The 24868-nt window shown below is 58.7% G+C and overlaps 1 protein-coding gene across 3 annotated transcripts in view; it reads right to left on the bottom strand.

Annotated features, from left to right (window-relative positions):
• RASAL3 (RAS protein activator like 3) overlaps positions 1-24868 on the bottom strand; it is a 56642-nt gene that overhangs the window by 31061 nt on the left and 713 nt on the right. Inside the window, exons 2-5 of one of the 3 annotated variants that reach the window (XM_065576326.1) lie at positions 23518-23634; positions 21166-21598; positions 2997-3115; positions 1792-1876 (exon numbers count right to left, since the gene is read on the bottom strand). In XM_065576326.1, coding sequence (XP_065432398.1) covers positions 1792-1876; positions 2997-3115; positions 21166-21598 — 637 coding nt within the window. In that variant the 5' untranslated portion in view covers positions 23518-23634. Of the gene's footprint in view, positions 1-1350; positions 1556-1791; positions 1877-2996; positions 3116-21165; positions 21599-23517; positions 23635-24868 lie in introns of those variants that run through there. The other 2 variants (XM_065576325.1, XM_065576327.1) reach the window with 2 other exon arrangements.

Below are 24868 nucleotides of genomic sequence, written 5' to 3'. Positions count from 1 at the left end.
GGGGACTGACCTCCCTGTGCCATGCACCATTGCCTCCATGGGGGCCCAAAAATATGTTTGGCGCCGGCAGGACCATCCCTAGCCATTTGGGTGCCTTACGCAGCCCCCCCGCAGGGGGCTGTGTGGGGCCCCAGGCCTCCCCCCCAGGTCTGGGAGGCAGGAGGTGTCTGGGGCCACTTTGGGGGGCTCCACAGGCCCAGAGTGGCCCAAGGGATTAGTGGGGGGCCAGGAGCACCCTGCTCCTCTTCCCTTGCCCCAGCCCCAGCCATGTCCCTCGGGGGAGAAGGCTTGGGGGAGGGGATCCGGTGAGAGCCGGGGGCAGTCCTTTCCCTACCCCGAGCGACACGGCTGGGGCTGGGGCAAGGGAAGCGGAGCGGACTGGAGCCGCATCTCTCCGCTTCCCGCCGCTGGTGAGTGTGGGGGGCATCCTTTCCCCGCACTCACCGGCGGCGGGAAGCAGAGCGCTGCGGCTGGGAGCTGGCGGAGGAGAGCGGGCTGGGGCCGGGTTGCTCCACTTCCCACTGCTGCCGGTGAGTGCGGGGTCGCTGGGGGAAGTGGGGTGGGCCAGGGGCGGAGCAGGGGGGAAGGGTAAGAGGCAGGGCAGAGGGAGTTGTTCGGGGCCCCACACCCCCCTAGGGATGGCCCTTCCCCTTGCGGGGGGGGGGGGGGACGGGACGGCCGAGGGATAGGGCTAGTCGCCAGGACTGGTGCTAGCATGTATGCTGCACGCAGTTGCCTAGGGCACCATGACATTTGGGGCAATTTGGTGCCCTACGCAGCTGCGTAGGCCTAAGGATGGCCCTGGGCACCGCCCGGGCCCACAAAAGATTAATCCAGGCCTGCCTGACTCCTAGACTATGCCGCCTTCTGGGCACAATGCAATCATCACAGCTGCCAAACCAATACAACCCGTCTCTGCTCCCATTAGTAATACCCCCCCCACATGCCCCCAGTCCCCCACCTGCCAAGTGCCCTGGCACTGCATCCTGCCTGTGGATACAGTGGAACTGTCCCTGCCCCTGTAATGCAGCTACCTTTGGGGAGGAGCCCACCAGCTGCCAAACAGCAACTTTTGCCCCCCTGACGTCTCTCCAACAGGCTGCTCTGAGCTCAGCGGAGGGACAAAGGACCAATTCCCAAACTGAACCACTGGAGTGGATCCCCTCCCGGCCCCTGCGCCCCCCGCCCAGCTGGCGTGCTCCCCTTCAGGCCAAACTCAGCCCCAGCAGGAGCAGCTGTGGCTGGCAGGGGGAGGCTCCTAGTGCCCCTGCTCCCAGTGCCGAGGGGCAGGTGCCCGGAGGTGCTGGGGTGCCCACAGAGGGCAAGCTGGGCAGGGCTGCCCTGACTCACCTCTCCGTGTGGCACAGAGCAGCCAGCACCACGACCCCATCGCTCCAGCTGATCCCTGGGCTGGGGCGTCTCCCCCATCAGCACCCAGGCAGCTGGGAGCCCTGGGGGGTGGGGAGGGGGAAGGAAACAGTCTGGCCCTATCTCTCAGGATCAGCACACGCAGCACAGAGGAAGCCATGACACACCCGAGACATCTCTGCTGAGAGCGCTTCCTCCCCAGCGCTGCATCCGCATAGCCCTCTGCAGCATGGCTCACACACAGCACCAGGCAGGGGGCTACGGGTGGCAAGTGTGTGTGCATGTATGTGAGAGTGCACGTGTAAGAATACCTGTGTGAGTATGAGTATGCATATAGGAGTGTGTGCGTATGAATGCATGCATGCACTCGTGTGTGTGTACATGTGTGTCAGTGTGCATGGCACTGTGTCAGGGCTCACTCACCGGTGTCCCTCCTGCAGCCCAGGGACGGATGAGCGTTGGTCTCCGAAATGGAGCTGCCAGTTCTGTTCCGGCTCTTGTACAAAACCTGGGAGTAAGGAGCAGAGCCTAGAACATCAGCAAGTGACTGACCCCGGTGTCCATTCCTCCACTGGGCCTCCCTCCCTGTTGCCCCACTCCCTCTGCCGGCCCCTCTCCTTCTCTGCCAACCCCATGGCCTCCATCCCTCCACTGGACCTCCGTCCCTCCCCATGACCCCCATCCCCTCTGCTGGGCCTCCCTCCCTACCGGTCCCATCCCCTGCACCTGGCCTCCCTCCCCACAGCCTCCATGCCCTCCATAGGGCTCCCTCCCACCTTGGCAATCCCATCCCCTCTGCCTGGCCTCCCTCCCCGCAATCTCCATCCCTCCACCTGGCCTCTCTCCCTCCCCACAGCCTCCATCCCTCCACCCAGTCTCCATCCCTCCCTGCCACCCCCATCCCCTCCGCCCAGCCTCCCTCCCTGCTGCCTGCCTAGTCTCTCTATTCCCCATGCCCCACTCACCCCTCCATTCCCCACACCTATCCCTGCCCAAGCCCAGAGGGTCTGCAAGGCTGGGCCCTCTCCCAGTGGTGCCTCTCCAGCAGAGCAGAATCTCCCCCCACCAGCCCTCCTGGGCAGTGGCTGCTGTGGGGCAGCTTCAGGCATTGGGTCCTCCCTGACCCCTGATGCCAATTCCACCCCAACAATACACAGGCCCAAGAAGCTGCCCCCGCCTCCAGCAGGGGGTTCAGGAACCGGCTCCGCCCAAGGGCAACAGGTTCAGCTCCCAAGGGAGCCCTTGGCAGACTCTAAAGCTGCCGGGTAGGGACCCCTGGGGCTGGAGCAGGGGGGTGAGGAGCCCTCCACAGATCCAGAGTCCAGTTGGGAGCACAGTGACCAATGGGGTGCAATGCTGGGAGCGACATCCCTGCCCCTACCACAGGCCCCTCACCTCCTCATCCCCTCCACTCCACTTCCCAGGCCCCGCACCTCCTCATCCCCTTCCCCTGGCCAGGCCCCTCACCTCCTTGTCCCCATCCCCACCACCCCCAAGCCCCTCACCTCCTTTCCCCATCCCCCCAACCCCCAGGCCCTTCATCTCGTCATTCGAAACCTCTCGTCCCACCCCTCAAGCCCCACACCTCCTTTCCCCATCCCCCGCTTTATTCCCCCCAGGCCCCTCACCTCCTCGTCCCTGGCCATCAGCACCAGCTGTCCATCCACCAGGGAGAAGTTCGAGACATCCCAGACAGGGACCTCGGGGGACGGGGCCAGCGGAATCCGCTGCACGGGGCGCACGCCATCTGGGGGGAGAGAGACAGCTCGTCAGGAGGGTGACACCTGGCCTCAGGGATCAGATCCCCCCAAATCTCCCGACTCCTGTCCACACCCGCGTCTGTCCATCTCTCCCCGCTCCTGTCCATCCTTTCCCTCCCCGCCTCTCTTTACTCTTCCCCTGCCCCACTCTTCCACCTCCCTTCTCCTGTTTGGGTTTTTATACCATGCCCATCACTGTGGGATCTGGGCAGTGCTGCAGTCAGGCTCTGGGCCTGGATCCCCGCAATGCTGCACTATGTGAGATGTAAGAGGCTGGCCTGGGCTATGGGCCCATGGACCCCATCACACCATGCCACACTCTGGGTCTGCCCCTCTGCCCCCTGGTGAGTTGTGGGTCTGTGTCCATCCCCTTTGGGCTGCACGCAGGCTCTGGCAGTGGCACTCTCTCTATAGATTGGCCTCACAGATCAGCGCCGGGGGACCTGGGGGACTTGTGGCAATTGGCAAGCCAGGTTATTGGCGGGTCAGGCAGGCCCAGTGTTCACCAGCAGTTAGGGCCTTTGGGTGGCACTGGGGCAGGTGCTGCCCAAGTCCTGGGAGTCGGAGCTTTCCTGGGCACCTCCCCCTGCATTCATGCTCCCAGCCGGCTGGGCTGCCCCTGCTCCCAGCAGCAGCAGCAGGAGCAAGCAGCCCATGTCTGGGCCGGGATGGAATAGAGGGGGTGGGGACCAGGCCCCTCCTGTCCCCCAGGGGGACTCCTGCCTGCACTTGTGCATTGCAGGCGTGGGCTGCCAGGGCATGGAGCCGGTTCCACTGGAATCGGTGGCGGGGGATGGGGACGGGCAGCTGCAGGTTGTTGGGCACCTGCCAAGCCCAGGAGCTCAGTGTCTGGAACACACCCACTCTAGTTTCTACACACAGGGTGGTGCCCGGCAGAACCAGCCACGCTGCACATTTAAAATACCACTGCAGCCTGCTCGAAGGGGATCCCTAATGCCGAGTGTGGACCCACTGGGTCGATGCTAGGCCCTCAGCTGTGAGCCAGTCTCCTGGAGGAACTCCATCCCTGTGCCAGACCCCAAGGGATCTCACTCTTCCTCCAGGGCAGGCCACTCAGCCTCACTGAACCACTGGGCTTCAGCGCTCCTTCTTCTCCCTGGGAACTCTGCTCAGTGAGTCCAGCTGAGAGAGACCCTGATAGAGACTTGTACATGCTTCAGGAATTAATGCCCCTCACCCCATAGTTACAGTGACACACAGCGCTGTCAAGACAGTCAGGTTTATTAGTCTAGAACTCAGCATGGGAAGTCCTGAGGTCAGCACAGAGCAGTGAGGGTTAAAGCACAGACCATTCTGGTTAGCCCAGATCCCAGCCAAGCTGAAGTGAACAGCCTCTGTTTGTCTCTCGGGCTGTCTACACTGCACTTTTGTCGATAAAACTTTTATCGGTCAAGGGTGTGAAAAAACACACCCCTGACCGACAAAAGTTTTATCGGCGAAAAGCACCGGTATCTCCCACCAACAAAGCTACCGCCGCTTGTTGGGGGTGGTTTTATTTTGCCAGCAGTAGAGCTTTTTCCTGCCAGCAAAGAGCGGCTACGCGGGAGACCTTTGTGCCGCTGTAAGGTACGCAGTGTAGACATAGCCTTAGTCTGACTTCCTTGGTGAGAGTCCAGCTTCCACCAGAAGCCAACATTTATCCCCCACCTCAGACCTTCCCCGTCCTTTGTTCTCAGGAGGGGGAGGAGGGCAGTCTGGTCTGTGCTCACCTTCCCTGCTGAGAGAGTGGATCCAGGAGTCATTGGAGCTGGCATTGTCTCTCTGGACACCCTGTTGATCTGGGTCAGATTCAATTGGTTCCTTAATTACTCTATTCATTCCACCCAGGGGCGGCTTTATGCTTTTTGCCGCCCCAAGCACGGCAGGCAGGCAGCCTTCGGCGGCACGCCTGCGGGAGGTCCGCTGGTAACGTGGATTCGGCGGCATGCCTGCAGGAGGTCCACCGGTCCTGCGGCTTCGGCATAGCTGCCACTAAATTGCTGCCAAAGCCACAGGACCGGCGGACCTCCCGCAGGCATGCCGCCGAAGGCAGTCTGACTGCCGCCCTTACGGCGACCAGCAGGCCGTAAGGCTTGGTACGCTGGTGCCTGGAGCCGCCCCTGATTCCACCCAGACAGGGAGGTAACACGCACACCTATGTCTCTTAGCCTTCCCTGAGAACAAACTTAGCCCATGTCTACACTATGAAGTTTTGTCAACAAAAGTTATACCATTTTAATTAAACTGCTGTTGCATGTCCACATTAGCTCCTTGTGTCTGCAGAGCACATCCACATTAGCAGCTCTTGCATCGACACAGAGAGAGTAGCTATCCCACTGTGCAACTGGCCACAAGGTGCTTTGGGAAAGGTTTGCAATGCCTCATGGGGCAGGTGCAGTGTCACATGATGCAGGTTTCTCAATCCCATCCCCATAGGCATCCTACTGGATTGCCAGTGGCTTTTCTCTGAAGTGTCTGTGTGGGGGAGGAGGGGAGAATGTGGTGAGTGTGTGGTGGGGAGGGGGAAGACAGAAACAGTGTGTGTGTTGGGGAAGAGCCTGTCGGCATGCTGTCTCTTTACATTCAGACAGCAGCCTGAGCAACCAATCCTGGGGGAGGGGACACCCTCCCACATCAGTCCCTGGCTCTGCACAGCACAGCAGTCTCCCCTCCCAGCAGCAGCGGCCACCTGCTGATTCCACATTAATGGTTCTGTGACTCCCTCCTCAGCTCTGTGAGCTCTCCAGGCTGAGGAATGACAAAGCTTCTGGGAGCTTTGAAAGGGGAGGGGTCCATGCCTGCCCGCCCAGTGGCTGAGATCAAAACAGTGAGCAGAGCGGTCACGGTAGGCATTGTGGGATACTGGGGGAGGCCAGTTATATCAACATAACGAACAGCAGTGTCTACACCAGTGGTCACCAACCTGTAGATCGCAATTGACTGGTCGATCCTGGAGCCTCTGAAAGTCGATCGCAATCTCCGGCTGCTAAAAGTCTGGCAGCACAGACAGGACCGGCTCTGGCTTTTTAGCCGCCCCAGGCAAAAAAGCCTCCCACCGAGCCCCCCCAGCGCGGCAGGGGAGGGCACCGAGCCCGGCCGCAGGCCGCTCTCCCCGACCGGCCAGAGTGCCGGGGGGAGGGCGGCAAGCCTGCCGCGGCTCCGCTGGTGGCCGGAGCCCCGGGAGGAGGGCGGAGAGCCCAGCTGGGGCTCCGCTCTCCCCGGCGGCCAGAGCGCCGGGAAGAGGGCGGCGAGCCCTCCGCGGTTCCGCTCTCCCTGGCGGCCAGAGCGCCGGGGGGAGGGCAGCGAGCTGGCCGGGGCTCCGCTCTCCCCGGTGGCCAGAGCGCGGGGGGAAGGGCGGAGTGCCGGCCGGGGCTCCGCTCTCCCCGGCGGCCGGAGCAGGAGCACCGCGCCGCCCCCCTCCAGGTGCTGCCCCAAGCACAAGCTTGGTGGGCTGGTGCCTGGAGCCGGCCTTGAGCACAGAGGGGCGAAGGCAGGCCCCCTGCCTGCCCTGGCCCTGCACCACTCCCAGAAGCATCCAGCACGCCCCTGCGGCCCTGGGGGAGGGGCAGGGGTCTTGGCACACTGCTCCTGCCTGCAAGCACAGCCCCGCAGCTCCCATTGGCCGGGAATGAGAAACTGCAGCCAATGGGAGCTGCAGGGGCAGTACCTGCAGGGATGGGCAGCGTGCAGAGCCATGTGTCCCCCCAGGGGCCGCAGGGGCATGCTGGCTGCTTCCAGGACCGGTATGGGGCAGGGACAGGCAGGGAGCCTGCCTTAGCCCTGCTGCGCTGCCGACCGGGAGCTGCCCGAGGTAAGTGCCACCCGGCGGGAGCCCATACCCCCTCATGCATCCCAAACCCCAGCTCTGAGCCCCTTGCCAGAGCCACCAACCCATAGCCCCTCCTGCACCCCAAATCATAGAATCATAGGGTTAGAAGGGACCTGAGGAGGTCATCTAGTCCAACCCCCTGCTCAAAGCAGGACCTAATCCCCAACTAAATCATCCCAGCCAGGGCTTTGTCAAGCCTGACCTTAAAAACCTCTAAGGAAGGAGATTCCACCACCTCCCTAGGTAACCCATTCCAGTGCTTCACCACCCACCTAGTGAGCCCTGAGCCCCCTCCCAGAGCTAGCACCCCGTACCCCCTCCTACACCCCAACGCTCTGCCCCAGCCTGGAGCCCCCTCCTGCACCCCAATCCCCTGCCCCAGTCTCAGCCTGGAACCCCCTCCCACACTCCAAACCCCTCAGCCCTAGCCCAGAGCCCACACCCCTGCCCCAGCCCGGTGAACGTGAGTGAGGGTGGGGGAGAGCAAGTGACAGAGGGAGGATGGAGTGAGCGGGGCGGCGCCTCGGGGAAGGGGCGTGGTAGATTCTGGGTTGCACTTAAATTCAAAAAGTGATCTGGTGCGTAAAAAGGTTGGAGACCACTGGCCTACACTGACACGTTTGTCTCAATAAGCTCTGTGCCTCTCGTCAAGGTTGTTTTACTTTGTCCTCAAAACAGCAGAGTTTTGCCGCCAAGAGTAGCTTTCTAGTGCGTGCAGCTCCACTGTTTTGTCGACAAAAGCTGCCTTTTGCTGACAAAACTGTTTAACGTAAACAAGACCTTTTTCCCGCCTCTGGGTAGCCATGCAACATATAGGGGAAACTGAAGCACACCCAGGCTTCATAAAAAAATTACAATTCCCACTTTCTCACAGGCAGGCAGTGGTCCACAGAGTACAGTCCCAGGCAAGATCTGCCCTCACTGAGACTTGATCAGGCCTGATTTCCCCTCCTGAGGCTCCTGCCAAAGTTTTTTTTTTTTTGGGGGGGGGGGGGGAGGGGGGAGGAGTTGGTGGGAATAAATAATAACTATAACCTAGCTTTTATCTAGTGCAATTCATCTATAGATCTCAGCGATCAGTATTCCTATACCCATTTAACAGGCACAGAAGAAGGCAAAGATACTAGCCCCAAACCACCCAACAGCCCAGTGGCAGGACTGGGAATAGAGGTCAGGTCTCCTGAGTTCCGCCCTGTGCTCTATCCACTAGGCCACACTACCTCCCAGCAAACACATAACGCAAAGAGCCTACACACCCCTGAGGGTGTAAATGTGTTCCGCTCCCCACAGTGTGTTACAACTCCTCTTTGTGCCTGGTCATTGTGGAGGGTCTGCAGAGAGGCAGGGCCGGCTCCAGGCACCAGCGTAGCAAGCAGGTGCCTGGGGCGGCCAATGAAGAGGGGGGCGGCACGTTCGGCAGCAATTTGGCGGCGGGGCCATCACTCCCTCTCGGAGCGAAGGACCTGCCGCCGAATTGCTGCCATAGAATGAAGTGGTGGTAGAGCTGCCGCCAAGCGCGATCGCAGCTTTTTTTTTTTTGCTGCTTGGGGCGGCAAAAATGCTAGAGCCGGCCCTGCAAGGAGGGAGACCAGACTGGCCTGAAATAAAATCAGGGCAGATGTGTGCTGACTATCGGGACAGCCTCCTGGCAGGGGGGGATGCGGCTGTGGCAAGGAGAGGGGAAGGTGCCCCGTTGCCAGCCAAGCCAATGTACAATGATGCACATGCTGGTTTTGCCACAGCAGGCAAGGAGCAGTGAGGTCCAGCCTCACTGCAGGTGCAATGTGCCTGCCCTTACTAGAAGAACCCTGTGGCAGGGGAGAGCTCGGGGCCTCCTTGCTGGGACCTGGACCTCTCCTGATCCTGTCCTAGGGAAGGTTTCCTTTGAGCTGGGGGCACTGTGCCACCCGTGCGAGGGCAGCTCTCAATGCATAGCGAGACGGCCTCACCAACAAAGCCACAAGGGCTGTGAGCCAAACATGTTGCGTGCCTTCCTGCACATCAGCGGCCCGAGCCCCACAAGGCGCAAGGGGCGGAATTTCCAAACAGCCCCGCCCCCAGCAGCGTCCATGCAGACTGACAGAACAATCCCCTCTCCCCGCACAGACGAGGAGGTAACTGACTGGCCAGAGGAGGCCTCACCCTTGCCTCAGTCCTGGCCTGGCCACAAAGAGGAACAAGGCTTGAGAAATCACAGCGTAATGCACCATGGAGATGCCCTTCCCCACCACACTGGCCAGGCCGGGCCCCTTTCTGGGCTTCTGGCTCAGGCCTCAGGCAGAAGGAGTCTCAAAACATGCAAGACTGAGCGCTGGCCCCAGGACCCCCCCAACCAAGGGCAGCCACCAAGGCCATGCTCCCTGTGAGGGTCCCACATCCACAGCAGGGAGAGGGAGGCAGAGAGAGCAGGACTCCGAGAGGAAGCAGGGACAGAACTTCTTGGGCACAGAGCTTGCTGGAGGGGCGTGCCGGGAGATTTCTGAACAAGAAAATTGCCGGCTGCTGTTTGTTCTGCTGAGGTCAGGGAAACTGGACTATGTGTAAATAAAAAGATCCCACTGAGAATACACTGACTAGGAGCAACGACTACTCCCCCTAACGGAAGCAACCTTGCAAAGCCCCAGCTATTTGCAAATTGCTCAGGCCAAAGGGGAACAGCCCATCACTATTATCCATACAAGGGGACGTGGCAGAGCTAGGCAGAACGGCCCCAACCCAACATGGAACTTGCCATCTTGTGCAGCCAGTCCGGGAATCCTGACATGGGTATAGCTGGCTGAGCTGGCAGGACTCCCATCACCCACTCTATGCGTGTGCAGCCCTGGAGAGTCAGCCTTGGCCTTTCTGTGACCAGGACTTGCTGAGTGTCCATCCCCAGAGATACAGTTCTCTCCAAAGACCCTGCTGCCCATTCCCCCATCCCCAGGGGCCTCGCTATGGTGTCCTGGCCAAGTCCCCTCTTCAGTTGCCCCAGTGTTCCAAACCCAGGATTCGTCTCCATGTCCCATCCGAAGCTGTTGTGTAGTGTGGCGGAGCGGTGCTAAGCCGCTGCTGCCTCCCACCCCCGAGATGGCTGCATTTCAATGGTGGGGGCAGTGAGCTCTCTTGGTGTGTGTAGCACTTGGCGACGTGCTCTGGCGGATGGTGCTCTAGAAACACCTGCTAGGTGTATCCGGAGGATGGAGGTGTCTGACACTGTGAGGCCCTCCAGCATCTAGCTTCTGACTAAAAGGAATTGTATGTCTGCCGTTTTTAGCTGCCCGCGTCTCAGGATTAGTCAGTCTCTCAGTTGTGAGATGATTCACACAAGACGCAAATGGCTCCTAATGGCACCAACCTTCAGATCAGCCTTCAGCAGAGTCCTGAAGTGCCATGCAAATAGGTCACGGCCTTGTCTGAGCCTCGCCAGGCCCCAGGAGAGCAAATCCCCAGCCCTGTCTGAGCCTCACTGGGCACCAGGACAGTGGAGCCCCAGTCCTGTCTGAACTGTGCAGGGGCCCCAGGAAAGCAGCTCTAGGGGCTGCAGCCCACATAGTATTCAGCCTCCTCCCTTCTTTGCAAATCCCTGCTGCCCACCTGAACCCTCCCCTCCCTCACGGGCTGTGCAGCGAGACGTCCCCCACACCACAGGCTGAGCCCAGGGAATGCGAGTTCATGGGCTGGGTCGGGGCTGGGGGTGCCTGAAGAGATATTAGAAGGGCAGGTGGGAGCAGCCCTAAAGGGCTCTCACTCATTGAGGGCAGGGGCAGGGGCAGGCCACAAGCGACACATGCAGGGCCCTTCTTCCATAGAACCCTTGTTCCATTGGAAGAACAGCTCAATGTCACTGATGCAGGGGTGGGAGGGGAGATTCGCTGGAGGAGAAGGGGCTGGGCAGGCAGTGGGGGGGCATGCCCCCTGCCAGGCATGCTGCAGGCCCCCTGCTGGGAGGAAGGGCAAGAGCTCCCTGGCGTGCTGGGGGGCCATGAGGGGGAACTGCTGCCAGATGGTGACTGTGGCAGGGGGCAGGACCGGCTCTAGGCACCAGCAAACCAAGCACGTGCTTGGGGCGGCACAATTACAGGGACAGCATTCCAAGAGGTTTTTTGTTTTTTTTGCTTCAGCAGTTGCGCTCTCAGAGGTGTTTGTTTTGTTTTGTTTTTGCTTGGGGTGGCAAAAAACCTAGAGCCGGCCCTGGCAGGGGGTGGGGGTGAGGCTGCTGTGACACCGCTACGCCCAGCAGCTGGGGGACCGCTGTGCCATCGCACTGTACTTTGTGAGACGCTCTGCGGGGAGTGGCTGCACTGATTTCATAGCTATCCTACTTTGCAAGTCTGTCCACAGGGACCAGGACTACCTGCCTGTATGGACTCCACAGGGACTGGGCTGGGGCCCACTCATCCCCCTGTATGGACTCCACGGGGACCAGGACCGGGCCCACCTGCCCGTATGGACTCCACAAGGACTGGGACTGGGCCCGCCCGCATGCATGAACTCCGCAGGGACCGGGACTGCCCGCTGATATGGACTCCACTCAGTGGATTTGATTTAAATCAAATTGATTTAAATCATGATTTAAATCACTAGTCAGGAAGACTCTATTTAATCATGGATTTCTACATAAAAGTGCATTCTTGTTGGTTGTTATAACTTTAATACAGGGGCGGGCAAACTTTTTGGCCTGAGGGTCACATTGGGTTTCCAAAATTGTATGGAGGGTCGGTTAGGGGAGGCTTATTTTCTTTTTCTTATGGTCAACGCCCCCTATCCAACTCCTCCGCTTCTCGCCCCCTCATGGCCCCCCCGGGACGCCTGACCCATCCAACCCCCTGTTCCCTGTCCCCTGACGCCCCCCTCCTCCCCCAGGACTCCTGCCCCATCCACACACACACCCTCGCTCCCTGTCCCCTGACTGCCCCCCGCCGCCCCATCCAACCTCTCCTCTCATTCCTGACTGCCCCCCCCGGGACCTCTGCCCCATCCAACCACCCCTTCTCCCTAACCGCCCCAGAACCGCTGCCCCTGACTGCCCCCCACTGCCCTATCCAACCCCCCCTCCTTCCTGACTGCCCTCCCCGGGACCCCTGCCACCATGTTCCCCGCCCTCTGACCACCCCGACCCCATCCACACCCCCGCCCCCTGACTACCACTCTGAACTTCCCTGCCCCCTTACTGTGCTGCCTGGAGCACCGGTGGCTGGTGGTGCTACAGCCGCGCCACCTGGAGCACCAGGACAGGCAGCCACGCCACCGCGCAGCACAGAGCACCGGGTCAGGCCGCCATGCCACCGCGCAGCACAGAGCACCGGGTCAGGCAGCCACGCCACCGCGCAGCACAGAGCACCGGGTCAGGCAGCCACGCCACCGCGCAGCACAGAGCACCGGGTCAGGCAGCCACGCCACCGCGCAGCACAGAGCACCGGGTCAGGCCGCCACGCCACCGCGCAGCACAGAGCACCCAGGAGCTCGCAGCCCCACCACCCAGCGTGTTGAGCTGGTGGCGCAGTGACCTGAGGCTGTGGGGGAGGGGGAACAGCAGGGGAGGGGCCAAGGGCTCAGGGGCCGGGCAGGAGGGTCCCACAGGCCAGATGTGGCCCACGGTCCAAAGTTTGCCCACCTCTGCCTTAATACATATTCTTCACAGGTAGAGGAACTTCATTAAAATATTCCCAAACTGGGTGTCTTTTATGGCCTGCTGCCATTATAGGTTTTCCCTTCTAGTGAGAGAATGGTATGGTAGATCTCAAGTCAATGAAGGCTACACTCAGAAAGACCTCAAGACTTCTGGAATACGCTGCTCAAACAGTTTCACTTTTGTTTCTACTGCCTGTTCCTCCCCGTCTCAAATTTATCTCCAGACTTATTCTCCTTGTCCAGATCTATTCCGCCATCAACAATCTTCTATTCACTGAACTTTTTGAAACTGCACGTTTAGAGAGAGGTAAGAGATTGACTCTGTGTACACAAATTTGCAGAGGGACAATAGGGTTGAGGTCTGTTATTTCTCACCTCTCTATATTATTTATTTATTTTATTTAAAAACATTTTTGCTGTTAATAAGCATGTTATCTCTGGAGACACAAATCCACAGTTTGAGAACTGCAAAACAGCCTCTCTGATGGTATCTTCTAGACTGAGCACTGAGTCCCACTGGGTAGATAGAAAGATTAACCTAAATAATCGCCACAGAAGCCCCTGGAACCCCATAAGCTTGGGTCCCTAATCCATTAACTATTGGAACTCATTTACAAAACTTTTCTTAAACATGACATGAATATTTTGTCTCATACTATAGAATTAGAATTTATAATCCCTATTCCATGATGAGATATCTTTGAGCTATAATGTATCTGATTTAAATTAAAAAAATCTGATTTTTAAAATTTTTTATTAATGGATTTTTATCTACCCTGACTCCACTGTTATGGACCGGGGACCACTTTCCCACCCATATGGACTCCAGAGGAACCGGGAATGGGCCTGCCTGCCCGTATGGATTCCATAGGGACTGGGCCAGCACTCCTGTATGGACTCCACAGGCACTGGGCCTAACTGCCTTTCTGGTTTAGCACAATGGTTTCTGCTCATCGATTCTCACTGCCCCTGAGCTGGACCAAAGCAAACGAGAATTGGCCTGAGCTCCCGTCTCCTAGCAGAGACCAACCCTTGAACTGTGGCTGAAAGCCTGATCCTGCCTTGGCCACTGGCTAGTGCTCAGAGCAGTGTCCAGCAGCCACATCTGAGACACGTCTCAAATCAAGGCAGCCCACGTCAGGGTAGCAATGGTAGCATCGCCCCCCTGCAAACCTGAGAAAACATCCTGAGAGCAGAGTCTCTGCCTTGCCCAGACAGGAGCCTTTGCTTTGCTCTGTTGTGGTGAGCTGAACATGCTGACATTGGCTGGCATAGCCCAGCCCTGGAGACGGGGTCCTGCCTGCACAGAGCTGGCCCCACCACACAGCCCTGCAGGGTTCGCCTCTTCAGTCTCTGGCTTCTCTGCTGAGCTTGCCAGCGAGAGGAGCTCAGAAAGGTTTAACTGAGCCCCATCCCGCCACAGCCCACTGCCTGGCCTAGCCCCAAATCCAGTTTGGGGTTACCTCTTCTGGGATTTGTACCCAGCTCCAATGCACACGCCAGCTCCAGCATTGTACGTAGATTGCAAGGCTGTCTATGTGCACCACTGCCCCCTGCTGGTTATAGTCAGAACTTCAACTGTGTGTCACAGCCCCGCTGTCACTAACAGAATCCTCTTTACTCAAGCCACAGGGCCCTGAGTCTCTGGAGCAGGGGCATCTCCATTCTCTCCCTGCTGCCACCGTGACCTGCTGGGTGGGGGCACCACTCTCAGCTGCAAGATTAGAACTCAGCTCGTGGGACCACGGCTTGGGAGGTAGCTGCTAGTAACTGGGGGAAGAGGCCTCGGCACAGGCAGAACCAGAATGCCTGTGATGTGGTAATGGGCTGATCACTAGCAACAAGTTCCCCTGCGCGGAGAGCTGCCAGTCACTCTGCGGAGCAATTGGCAGGAGTGAAACAGGAGGGGGCACGGAACAGCAAAGGGGCTATAACCCAGGAAGTGGTCAACCAAGCACACATGGCCCCGCTGCGAGACGGTTGAGATCCCCGATCCACACACACCACACACGGCCCAGCTGTACCATGGTTGGGATCCACAACACACACCATATATGGCCCAGCTGTGCCACAACTGGGATCCCCGACCCATACACACCACACAGGGCCCAGCTGTGCAACAACTGGGATCCCCTACTCACAAGCACCACACACAGTGCAGCTATGTCACAGCTGCGATCCCCGACCTACACATACCGCACACAGCTCATCTGCCACAACTGGGATTCCTGACGAACAACAGTGTACACGGCTCAGCTGTGCCACAGCTTGGATCCCAACCCAGACACAGACGTCACAAGGCCCAGCTGTGCCACGACTAGGATTCCCGACCCGGACGCATCAAACACAGCACAGCTATGTCATGGCTGAAATCCCCGACCCACACGCACCATACACGGCCCAGCTGTGCCACAACTGTGATCCTTCAGCCACACAGACTTCCCACAGCCCACCATGGCTGGGATCCCAAATCCACACACAGACCTCCCACAGCCCACCATGGCTGGGATCCCAAACCCACACACAGACCTCCACAGCCCACCATGGCTGGGATCTCAAACCCACACACAGACCTCCCACAGCCCACCATGGCTGGGATCCCAAACCCACACACAAATCTCACACGGCCCAGCTCTGCCACAATTGGGATTCCTGACCCCCACACACTGCACGCAGTCCCGCTGTATGACAACTGGGATCCCCAACCCACACATACTGCACACGGTCCAGCTGTACCACAACTGGGATCCTCGACACACACAGACCTCACACAGCCCAGCTGTGCCACGACTGGGATTCCCAACCCAAACACAGCCCATCTGTACCACAGCTGGGATCCCTGACACACATCACACACGGCCCAGCTGTGCTACTATTTGGATTCCCTACCCACACACACCGTACACAGCCAAGCTGTGCCACAACTGGGATCCCCAACACACACTCACCACACACAGATCAGCTGTACCATGGCTGGGACTGTCAACCCACACACACCACACTGGGCCAACTGGGCCGCGACTGGGATTCCCAACCCAAACACTGCACACAGCCCAGCTGTACCACCCCTGGGATCCCCGACACACACCACTGCACATGGCCTAGCTGTGCCACAATTGGGATCCCCGAGCACACACACCACACACAGACCAGCTGCGTCACCTCTGGGATCCCTGACACACACACACAGCACAGGTCCCAGCTGCACCACAACTGGGATCCCCGACCGAGACAGAGCTCACATGGCCCATCCATGCCACAGCTGGGATCCCCGACACACACAGACCTTAAAGAGCCCGGCTGTGCCACTGCTCGGTTCCCCAACCCACACACAGACCTCACGCGGCCCAGCTGTGACACGACTGGGATTCCCGACCCCCACACACTGCACTCATCCCAGCTGGGATCCGCGACATACACACACACACACGGTCGATCTGTGCCACAACTGGGATCCCGAACCCACACGCACCAGACACAGCCTGAGCCCAGCTATGTTACAGCTACTATCCCAGACCCACACACACCATACACGGCCTAACTGTCCCACAACTGGGATTCCCGACCCACACACAGACCTCAATTGGCCCAGCTATGCCACAACTGGGATCCCTGCCCCACACAAATGGACAGGGCCACACTGTGCCATAACTGGGATCCCATCCCACGCATACTGCACATGGCCCAGCTGTGCCACAACTGGTATCCCCGACCCACACAGACCTCACACTGCCCAGCTCTACCACTGCTGGGATCCCCGACACACACCTCACACGGCCCATCTATGCCAAAACTGACATTCCTGCCACACACACATCATACACGGCCCAGCTGTACCACGGTTGGGATCCCCAACCCCCACACACCGCACATGGCCCAGCTGTGCCACAACTGGGATCCCCTACCACCACACAATGCACACGGCTCAGCTGCGCCACAACTGGGATCCCCGACCCACACACACCACACAAGTCCCAGCTGTGCCACGACTGGGATCCTGGACCCACACATACTGCACATGGCCCTGCTGTGCCAAAACTGGGATCCCCGACCCACACACATCACACACAGCCCAGCAGTGTCACAGCTGTGATCCCCGACCCACACACACCACACATGGCCCAGCAATGTCACAGCTGTGATCCCCGACCCATACACACCACACATGGCCCAGCAATGTCACAGCTGTGATCCCCGACCCACAAGCACCACACACAGCCCAGCTATGTTACAGCTGTGATCCCCGACCCACACGCACCACACACAGCCCAGCTATGTTACAGCTGCAATCCCTGACCCATACACACCACACACGGCCCAGCTGTACCACGGCTGGGATCCCTGACACAAACCAGACACAGCCCTGCTGTGCCACAACTGGGATCCTGGACCCACACGCACATAACACGGCCCAGCAGTGACATGGCTGGGATCCCCAACCCATACACACCACAACGGCCCAGCTGTGCCAGAGCTGGCATCCCCAACCCACACACCACGTACACAGCCCAACTGTGATTTCCGACCCACACACACCATACATGGCCCAGCTATGCCACGACTGGGATCACTGACCCACAAACACCACACACAGCCCAGCTGTACCAGAACTGGGATCCCCAACCCACACACATACCTCACGGCCCAGCTGTGCCATAACTGCGTTTCCCGACCCACACGCAGTTCCCGTAGCCCAGAGGTGCCACGGGTGGATCCCTGACCCACACACACCACGCATGGCCTAGCTGTGCCATGACTAGGATTCCTGACCCACACGCACCGCACACGGCCCAGCTGTATGACATCTGGGATCCGCGACACAGACACACATGGCCCATCTGTGCCCCAGCTGTGTTTCCCAACCCACACACCGCACAGGGCCCAGCTATGCGACAACTGGGATCCCTGACCCACACATACTGCACACAGCCCAGCTTTGCCAAAATTGGCATCCCCAACCCACACGCAACACACACAGCCCAGCTGTGTCACAGCTGTGATCCCCAACCCACACGCACCACACACGGCCCATCTGTGCCACGACTGGGATTCCCAACCCACACACACTGTACACGGCCAGGCTGTGCCACAACTGGGATCCCTGACACACACGCACTGCACAAGGCCCAGCTGTATGACGTCTGCGATCCGCAACACATACACACACGGACCATCTGTGCCCCAACTGTGTTTCCCGACCCACACATACCATACATGTCCCAGCTGTGCCATAACTGGGATCCCCGACCCACGCACACCACATAGTGCCCAGCTTTGGGACCAGGGCCAGCTCCAGGCAACAGACAAGAAAGCACGTGCCTGGGGCGGCACATTGTAAGGGGCGGCATTCCAGCCAATCTTGGGGTGGCACATTCTGGCCACCCTGCTGTGTTTTTTTTTCTTTTTTTTTTTGCTTTGGCAGCCCGGTCAGCAGCTCCGGCTCCCCACGCTCCGCCAGTCCCAGCCCAGCCCTGTAGGGGCACGGACACCAGCTCGGGGGGGGCAGGAACTAGCGATCCCCACCGCTCACCGTGCCGCCGAGCTCCCCGGGACGCGCCACTCCCTGCCGCCCGCACCGGCCTCCGTCTCCTGTGCCGCTCTGAGCCCAGCCTGGCCGAGCCGCCTTTAAAGGAGCGGCTGAGCCAGCACCTCCTGCAGCCCCCGGGAGAGGCACCCCAAGGCCAGAGGGGGGAGCCCCTCTCGCCCAGCTGCGAGCGGGCTGCAGCGCCTGGTTGCCCATGGGTGGAGGGAGCGGGCGGGCGCTGCCCTTCACCCCCCTGTGAGCAGCCTTGACCGCCTTGCATGTGCTCCCTGCGGCTGCCGGGTTTTTTTGCTTCGGCAGTCTGGCCGCCTTTTTTGTTGTTGTTGCTTGGGGCGGCAAAAAAGCTAGAGCCGGCCCTGTTTGGGACAACTGGGATCCCTGCCATACACATACGGCACATGGCCCAGTTTTGACAAAATTGGGATCCCCGACCCACATGCACCACACACAGCCCACCTATGTCACAGCTGTGATCCCCAACCCACATGCACCACACATGGCCCATCTGTGCCACGAGTGGTATTTCTGATCCACACACAGGCCCAGCTGTACCATGGTTGGGATCCCTGACACACAGACATACACACACAGCCCATCTGTGCCCCAACTGTGTTTCCCGCCCCACACACAGCACACAGCCAAGCTGTGCCACGACTGGGATCCCCGACCCACACACACCACCCAGGGCCCAGCTACACGACAACTGAGATCCCCAACCCACATATACTGCACATGGCCCAGATTTGCCAAAATTGGGATCCCCGACCCACACGCATCAGACACAGCCCAGCTATGTCACAGCTGTGATCCCCGACTCACAAGCACCACACACAGCCCATCTATGCCACAACTGGCATTCCTGACCCTCACACACCATACACGGCCCAGCTGTGCCACAACTCGGATCACCTGTATTTTAAATATCAGAGGGGTAGCCGTGTTAGTCTGGATCTGTAAAAAGCGACAAAGAGTCCTGTGGCACCTAATATAAGGTTTTTACTGTCTTTTAAAGAATCCTTATTGAGGTTGCAGGAACAAACCATTCCGATGTGTAGAAAGAATAGTAAATATGGCAGGCGACCAGCTTGGCTTAACAGTGAAATCCTTGCTGGTCTTAAACACAAAAAAGAAGCTTACAAGAAGTGGCAGATTGGACAAATGACCAGGGAGGAGTATAAAAATATTGCTCAGGCATGCAGGAGTGAAATCAGGAAGGCCAAATCACACTTGGAGTTGCAGCTAGCAAGAGATGTTAAGAGTAACAAGAAGGGTTTCTTCAGGTATGTTAGCAACAAGAAGAAGGTAAAGGAAACTGTGGACCCCTTACTGAATGAGGGAGGCAACCTAGTGACAGAGGATGTGGTAAAAGATAATATACTCAATGCTTTTTTTGCCTCTGTCTTCACGAACAAGGTCAGCTCCCAGACTGCTGGACTGGGCAGCACAGTATGGGGAGGAGGTGACCAACCCTCTGAGAAAGAAGTGGTTCGGGACTATTTAGAAAAACTGGAAGAGCACAAGTCCATGTGGCCGGATGCGCTGTATCCCAGGGTGCTAAAGGAGTTGGCGGATGTGATTGCAGAGCCATTGGCTATTATCTTTGAAAACTCATGGCGATCATGGGAGGTCCCGGATGACTGGAAAAAGGCTAATGTAATTCCCATCTTTTAAAAAGGGAAGAAGGAGGATCCGAGGAACTACAGGCCAGTCAGCCTCACCTCAGTCCCTGGAAAAATCATAGAGAAGGTCCTCAAGGAATCAATTCTGAAGCACTTAAAGGAGAGGAAAGTGATCAGGAACAGTCAGCATGGATTAACCAAAGGCAAGTCATGCCTGACTAACCCAGTTGCCTTCTATGAGGAGATAACTGGCTCTGTGGATGAGGGGAATCATAGACTATCAGGGTTGGAAGGGACCTCAGGAGATCATCTAGTCCAACCCCTTGCTCAAAGCAGGACCAATCCCCAATTAAATCATCCAACAGATTTTTGCCCCATATCCCTAAATGGCCCCCTCAAGGATTGAATTCACAAGCCCTGAGTTTAGCAGGCCAATGCTCAAACCACTGAGCTATCCCTCCCTCCCAGTGGATGTGTTATTCCTTGACTTTATTCTTGCCAGCAAGTTAAAGAAGTATGGGCTGAATGAATGGACTATAAGGTGGATAGAAAGCTGGCTAGATCATTGGGCTCAACAGGTAGTGATCAATGGCTCCATGTCTAGTTGGCAGCCGGTATCAAGCGGAGTGCCCCAAGGGTCGGTCCCTGGGGCTGGTTTTGTTCAATATCTTCATTAATCATCTGGAGGATGGCATGGATTGCACCCTCAGCAAGTTTGCAGATGACATTAAACTGGGAGGAGAGGTAGATATGCTAGAGGGTAGGGATAGGATACAGAGGGACCTAGACAAATTAGAGGATTGGGCCAAAAGAAACCTGATGAGGTTCAACAAGGACAAGTGCAGACACACACCACACACGGCCCAACTGTATCATGGCTGGGATTCCTGACACACACCACACACAGCCCATCTATGCCACAACTGGGATTCCCGACCCACACATACCGTACACGGCCTAGCTGTGCCACAACTGGGATCCCCAACCGACACACACTGCACACGGACCGGCTGTACCACGGCTGGGACCCCCGACCCACAAGCTCCTCACGCGGCCCAACTGTGCTATGGCTGGGATCCCTGACCCACACACACTGCACACCGCCCAGCTGTACCCACAGACACTGTACACGGCCAAGCTGTGCCACAACTGGGATCCCCAACCCACACACAGTCCTCACATGGCCCAGCTATACCACGGCTAGGATCCACAACACACACACACACAGCCCATCTGTGCCACAACTGGGATTCTCAACTAACACACTGTACACGGCCCATCTGTGCCACAACTGGGATCCTCGACCCAGACCCACCCCATACGGCCCAGCTTTGGCCAGTCTAGTTCCAATTGCACCACTGCCCTGGATGCCCATTCCCCTGCTGGACACAGCCCAGTGCCAGAGCATTCAGCTCCATGCTGGACCCACCTTACCTTTGGCTGCCTCCTGAGATGCCTGCTCTGCCTTGGGCCCACTCTCCTGGCTCCTGCGGTGGGACTTGGAACGCAGGTATTTTCGCAGGTTCAGCTTAATGCCCTCTTGGCCCTTGGGCTCCTTGTGCACCTTGCTCGGGGCAGAAAACGCCCTCTGGAACACAGACCTCCGGGCGGCTGCTTTGCTCCCCACAGGCTCTGGGGGCTCGGTGCCTGGGCTGCTCCTGGCCATGCGCACTTCGGGGGCATCAGTCTCAGGCTGGCTATGAGCGCGCTTCCAGTTCTGCAGTTTGGCCCAGCGGCTGCTGGCAGGGGGCATGGGGCGCTGCTCCGGCTCCGGCACCCTCTCCCCACCCTGGGGGCCCATCCGCCATTTGTAGGACTTCAGCGGGGATGGTGCCTCAGGTGCGGGTGGTGGTGTCATCTCCTCCATCTGCAGAGCAAGAGAAAGAGGGAATGGGACTGTGCCATGACAATGACACATGGTCTGGCCTGGAAACGGCACCTTGGCACCGGAGCCACCACTTCCCATGGGAATGGAGGCGGCAGGGGACGGGGATGGGAGTGGGCAGCAGAGAGGGGGTGGGAGAGGGCATTGAGGATGGGATGGAGTGGTAGATATGCTGGAGGGTAGGGATAGGGTACAGAGGGACCTAGACAAATTAGAGGATTGGGCCAAAAGAAATCGGATGAGGTTCAACAAGGACAAGTGCAGAGTCCTGCACTTAGGACGGAAGAATCCCATGCACTGCTACAGACTAGGGACCAAGTGGCTAGGCAGCAGTTCTGCAGAAAAGGACCTAGGGGTTACAATGGATGCGAAGCTGGATATGAGTCAACAGTGTGCCCTTGCTGCCAAGAAGGCTAATGGCATTTTGGCCTGTATAAGTAGGGGCATTGCTAGCAGATTGAAGGATGTGATCATTCCCCTCTATTCGGCTTTGGTGAGGCCTCATCTCAAGTACTGTGTCCAGTTTTGGGCCCCACACTACAAGAAGGATGTGGAAAAATTGGAAAGAGTCCAGCGGAGGGCAACAAAAATGATTAGGGGGCTGGAGCACATGACGTATGAGGAGAGGCTGAGGGAACTAGGATTATTTAGTCTGCAGAAGAGAAGAATGGGGGGGGCGGGATTTGATAGCTGCTTTCAACTACCTGAAAGGGGGTTCCAAAGAGGATGGATCTAGACTGTTCTCAGTGGTAGCAGATGACAGAACAAGGAGTAATGGTCTCAAGTTGCAGTGGGGGAGGTCTAGGATGGATATTAGGAAACATTATTTCACTAGGAGGGTGGTGAAGCACTGGAATGGGTTACCTAGGGAGGTAGTGGAATCTCCTTCCTTAGAGGTTTTTAAGATCAGGCTTGACAAAGCCCTGGCTGGGATGATTTAGTTGGGGATTGGTCCCACTTTGAGCAGTGGGTTGGACTACATGACCTCCTGAGGTCCCTTCCAACCCTGATATTCTATAATTCTATGGGGCAGCAGAAAGAGGGTGGGATGGAGGCAGAGGGGATGGGATGGGGCAGCAGAGAGGGAGTAGGAGGGGGCATTAAGGATGGGATGGGGCAGCAGAAGAGATGGGTGGCATGGGGCAGAAGGGATAGGTCAGCAGGGGAGTGGGGCTAGTAATTGGAGCCTCTGAGATTCCGATGTGCCCATGGTGCTTCTGACTGCCCACCAGCCTCTGGTGCACAGGCAGGGGACATTAGCCAGGTACCCACGAGTTCCCAGGGCAAACCGGGCACTGGGGGAGTGGAGGGACTGCCAGGGGTCATTCTGCACTGCCAAGCCCTTGGGGGCACATATGTGCCTCACGGAACAACAGTGCAGCTCGGCTGGGCTGGGCTGGGCTGGGCATGGTGTGGGGCCTGGTAGCAAAGGACAGGGGTGTCCCAAATGGAAGCAGATGGTCCCCCTGGTTGCCGTGGTTTCCCTGGGCTGTGTGCAGCCCTGCTGACTCCCAGACCTGTGCGTGCTGCGCCATGTGTTCTGGAGCATGGCGGCCTGCAGTGGGTGGCCAGGGACAGCTTCTTTCCTTCCTCTGCTTTGGTGGTGCAGGCCTGGCTGGTCTCAGCCTAGGGCAGCAGGATGGATGAACCCACCCTCGCCCAGAGGCAGGTCCAGGCAGGCTGGCTTTGAGCATGTGAATCAGGCTTCCTCTCAGGGCTGGGCCCAAAGAGAAGATAAGGGCCCTACTGTTAGTGGCAGTGAAGGGAGCTCTCCTGTAGCCCAAGTAGGGTGACCAGACATCCCGATATGATGGGCTTTGTCTGATATGCACAACTATACACACACACCCTCCCCGAAAAAACAAAAGTGGCCTGATTTTTCACACTTGCTGTCTGGTCACCTGAAGCCCAAGCCGCTGAGACTTGGGATGCTGGAGTGGAGGTCACTGGCTCTAGTCCCGGGCAACGTTGGGTTGTTTGTGGTGTGTGGATTCACCCCTGTCATGGGCACCAAGAGCCTGTGTGGAGAGCGCTAGTGTTGCAGCCTGTGAGAAACCTGAGGTTTGTAGCTCTGGACTGTGGGCGCCCGGCACTGGGTCTAGGCCAGCTACAGCCTGGCTGCTCAGCAATGGGAGAGGGGCCTGGTGGGAACAGCAGGGGATGCAGGAAGGCTGGGGCAGGGTAGCCAGACTAGAGGGGCCTGGTGTTCCATGTCTCCCCGTGGCACCTGGCCAGGATGAGTCTGGGTCTCTCTGTGGCACCACAGCTAGGGGAAGGGCTTGCTGCTCCGGGTCTCCCCGTGGCACCTGGCCAGGATGAGTGCTGGCTGGGGGAGAGGCCCCCAGTGCTCTGGGTCTCCCCGTGGCACCTGGCCAGGATGAGTGTTGGCTGGGGGAGTGGCCCCGGTGCTCCAGGTATCCCTGTGGCACCAGGGCTAGGGGAAGGGCCTGGTGCTCTGGGTCTCTCCCTGGCACCCAGGCAAGGTGCACTCTGTGGGAGGCAGCACGGCCCCTCCCTGCCCTGCACGGAACCAGTCCTTCCGCTTCCCAGGCTGGGCAGAGATGCCAGGCTGGGAGAGGTTCGACACTCAGGCCTGAGCTGAGCAGCCCTTGCCATGGGGTGCAGACAGCAGCACTTCCGCTCTCTCTGGTTCTTGCGGTGCTGCTGCTGCCCCTCCCCCCCCCCCTCCCCCCGCCGAGCCGTTTCCTCTCCCCGCACCTGGCCCTGTACTCAGTCAGTTTCTGATGTAAATAAAAGGTCCCCAGGTTCCTGTGGCTGCAGGGGGGAAGGGGCAGTCCCTGGGGGCCTTTGCCCCCAATGCCAGAGCTCCTGGGGGCCAGACTGGAGTGCAAGGAGGGGCAGGGCTGGCCACAGCCCAGAGGCTGCCCTGAGCACGAGGGCTGCTCACCGGGTACCAGCCCCCCGAAAGACCCGTGGCCCCACACGTGAGCCATACCAACCAGTGGGGGAAGGGACACAATACCCCTACTTGGGCCACCCGGCCAGCACCACACACCAGGGTTCTGGAGTCCAGACACCTTACGTGCCCCCAGATCCCAGGTGGTTCTGCCCCTCTGCCTACATGGGCCCAGTGTCTGACCCTGCTGGCGGAGGGGTGTGGGGATCAGACCCCCTTGCACCTTGCCTGGAGTTCCTGGGGCAGGCAGGAAGCAGCGCCCCCTCGAGTGCGGGGTTTTGCAAGCACGCGGGCAAATGGGGCTGGGCTTCCCCAGCAGCACTGAGGGCACGGGG

Source organism: Chrysemys picta, chromosome 22 (genome assembly GCF_011386835.1).
Source record: "Chrysemys picta bellii isolate R12L10 chromosome 22, ASM1138683v2, whole genome shotgun sequence".
Classification (NCBI taxonomy): Eukaryota; Metazoa; Chordata; order Testudines; family Emydidae; genus Chrysemys; species Chrysemys picta.
Note: the sequence above shows the minus strand (reverse complement) of the source record. Positions and strands in the feature narration are given on the sequence as shown.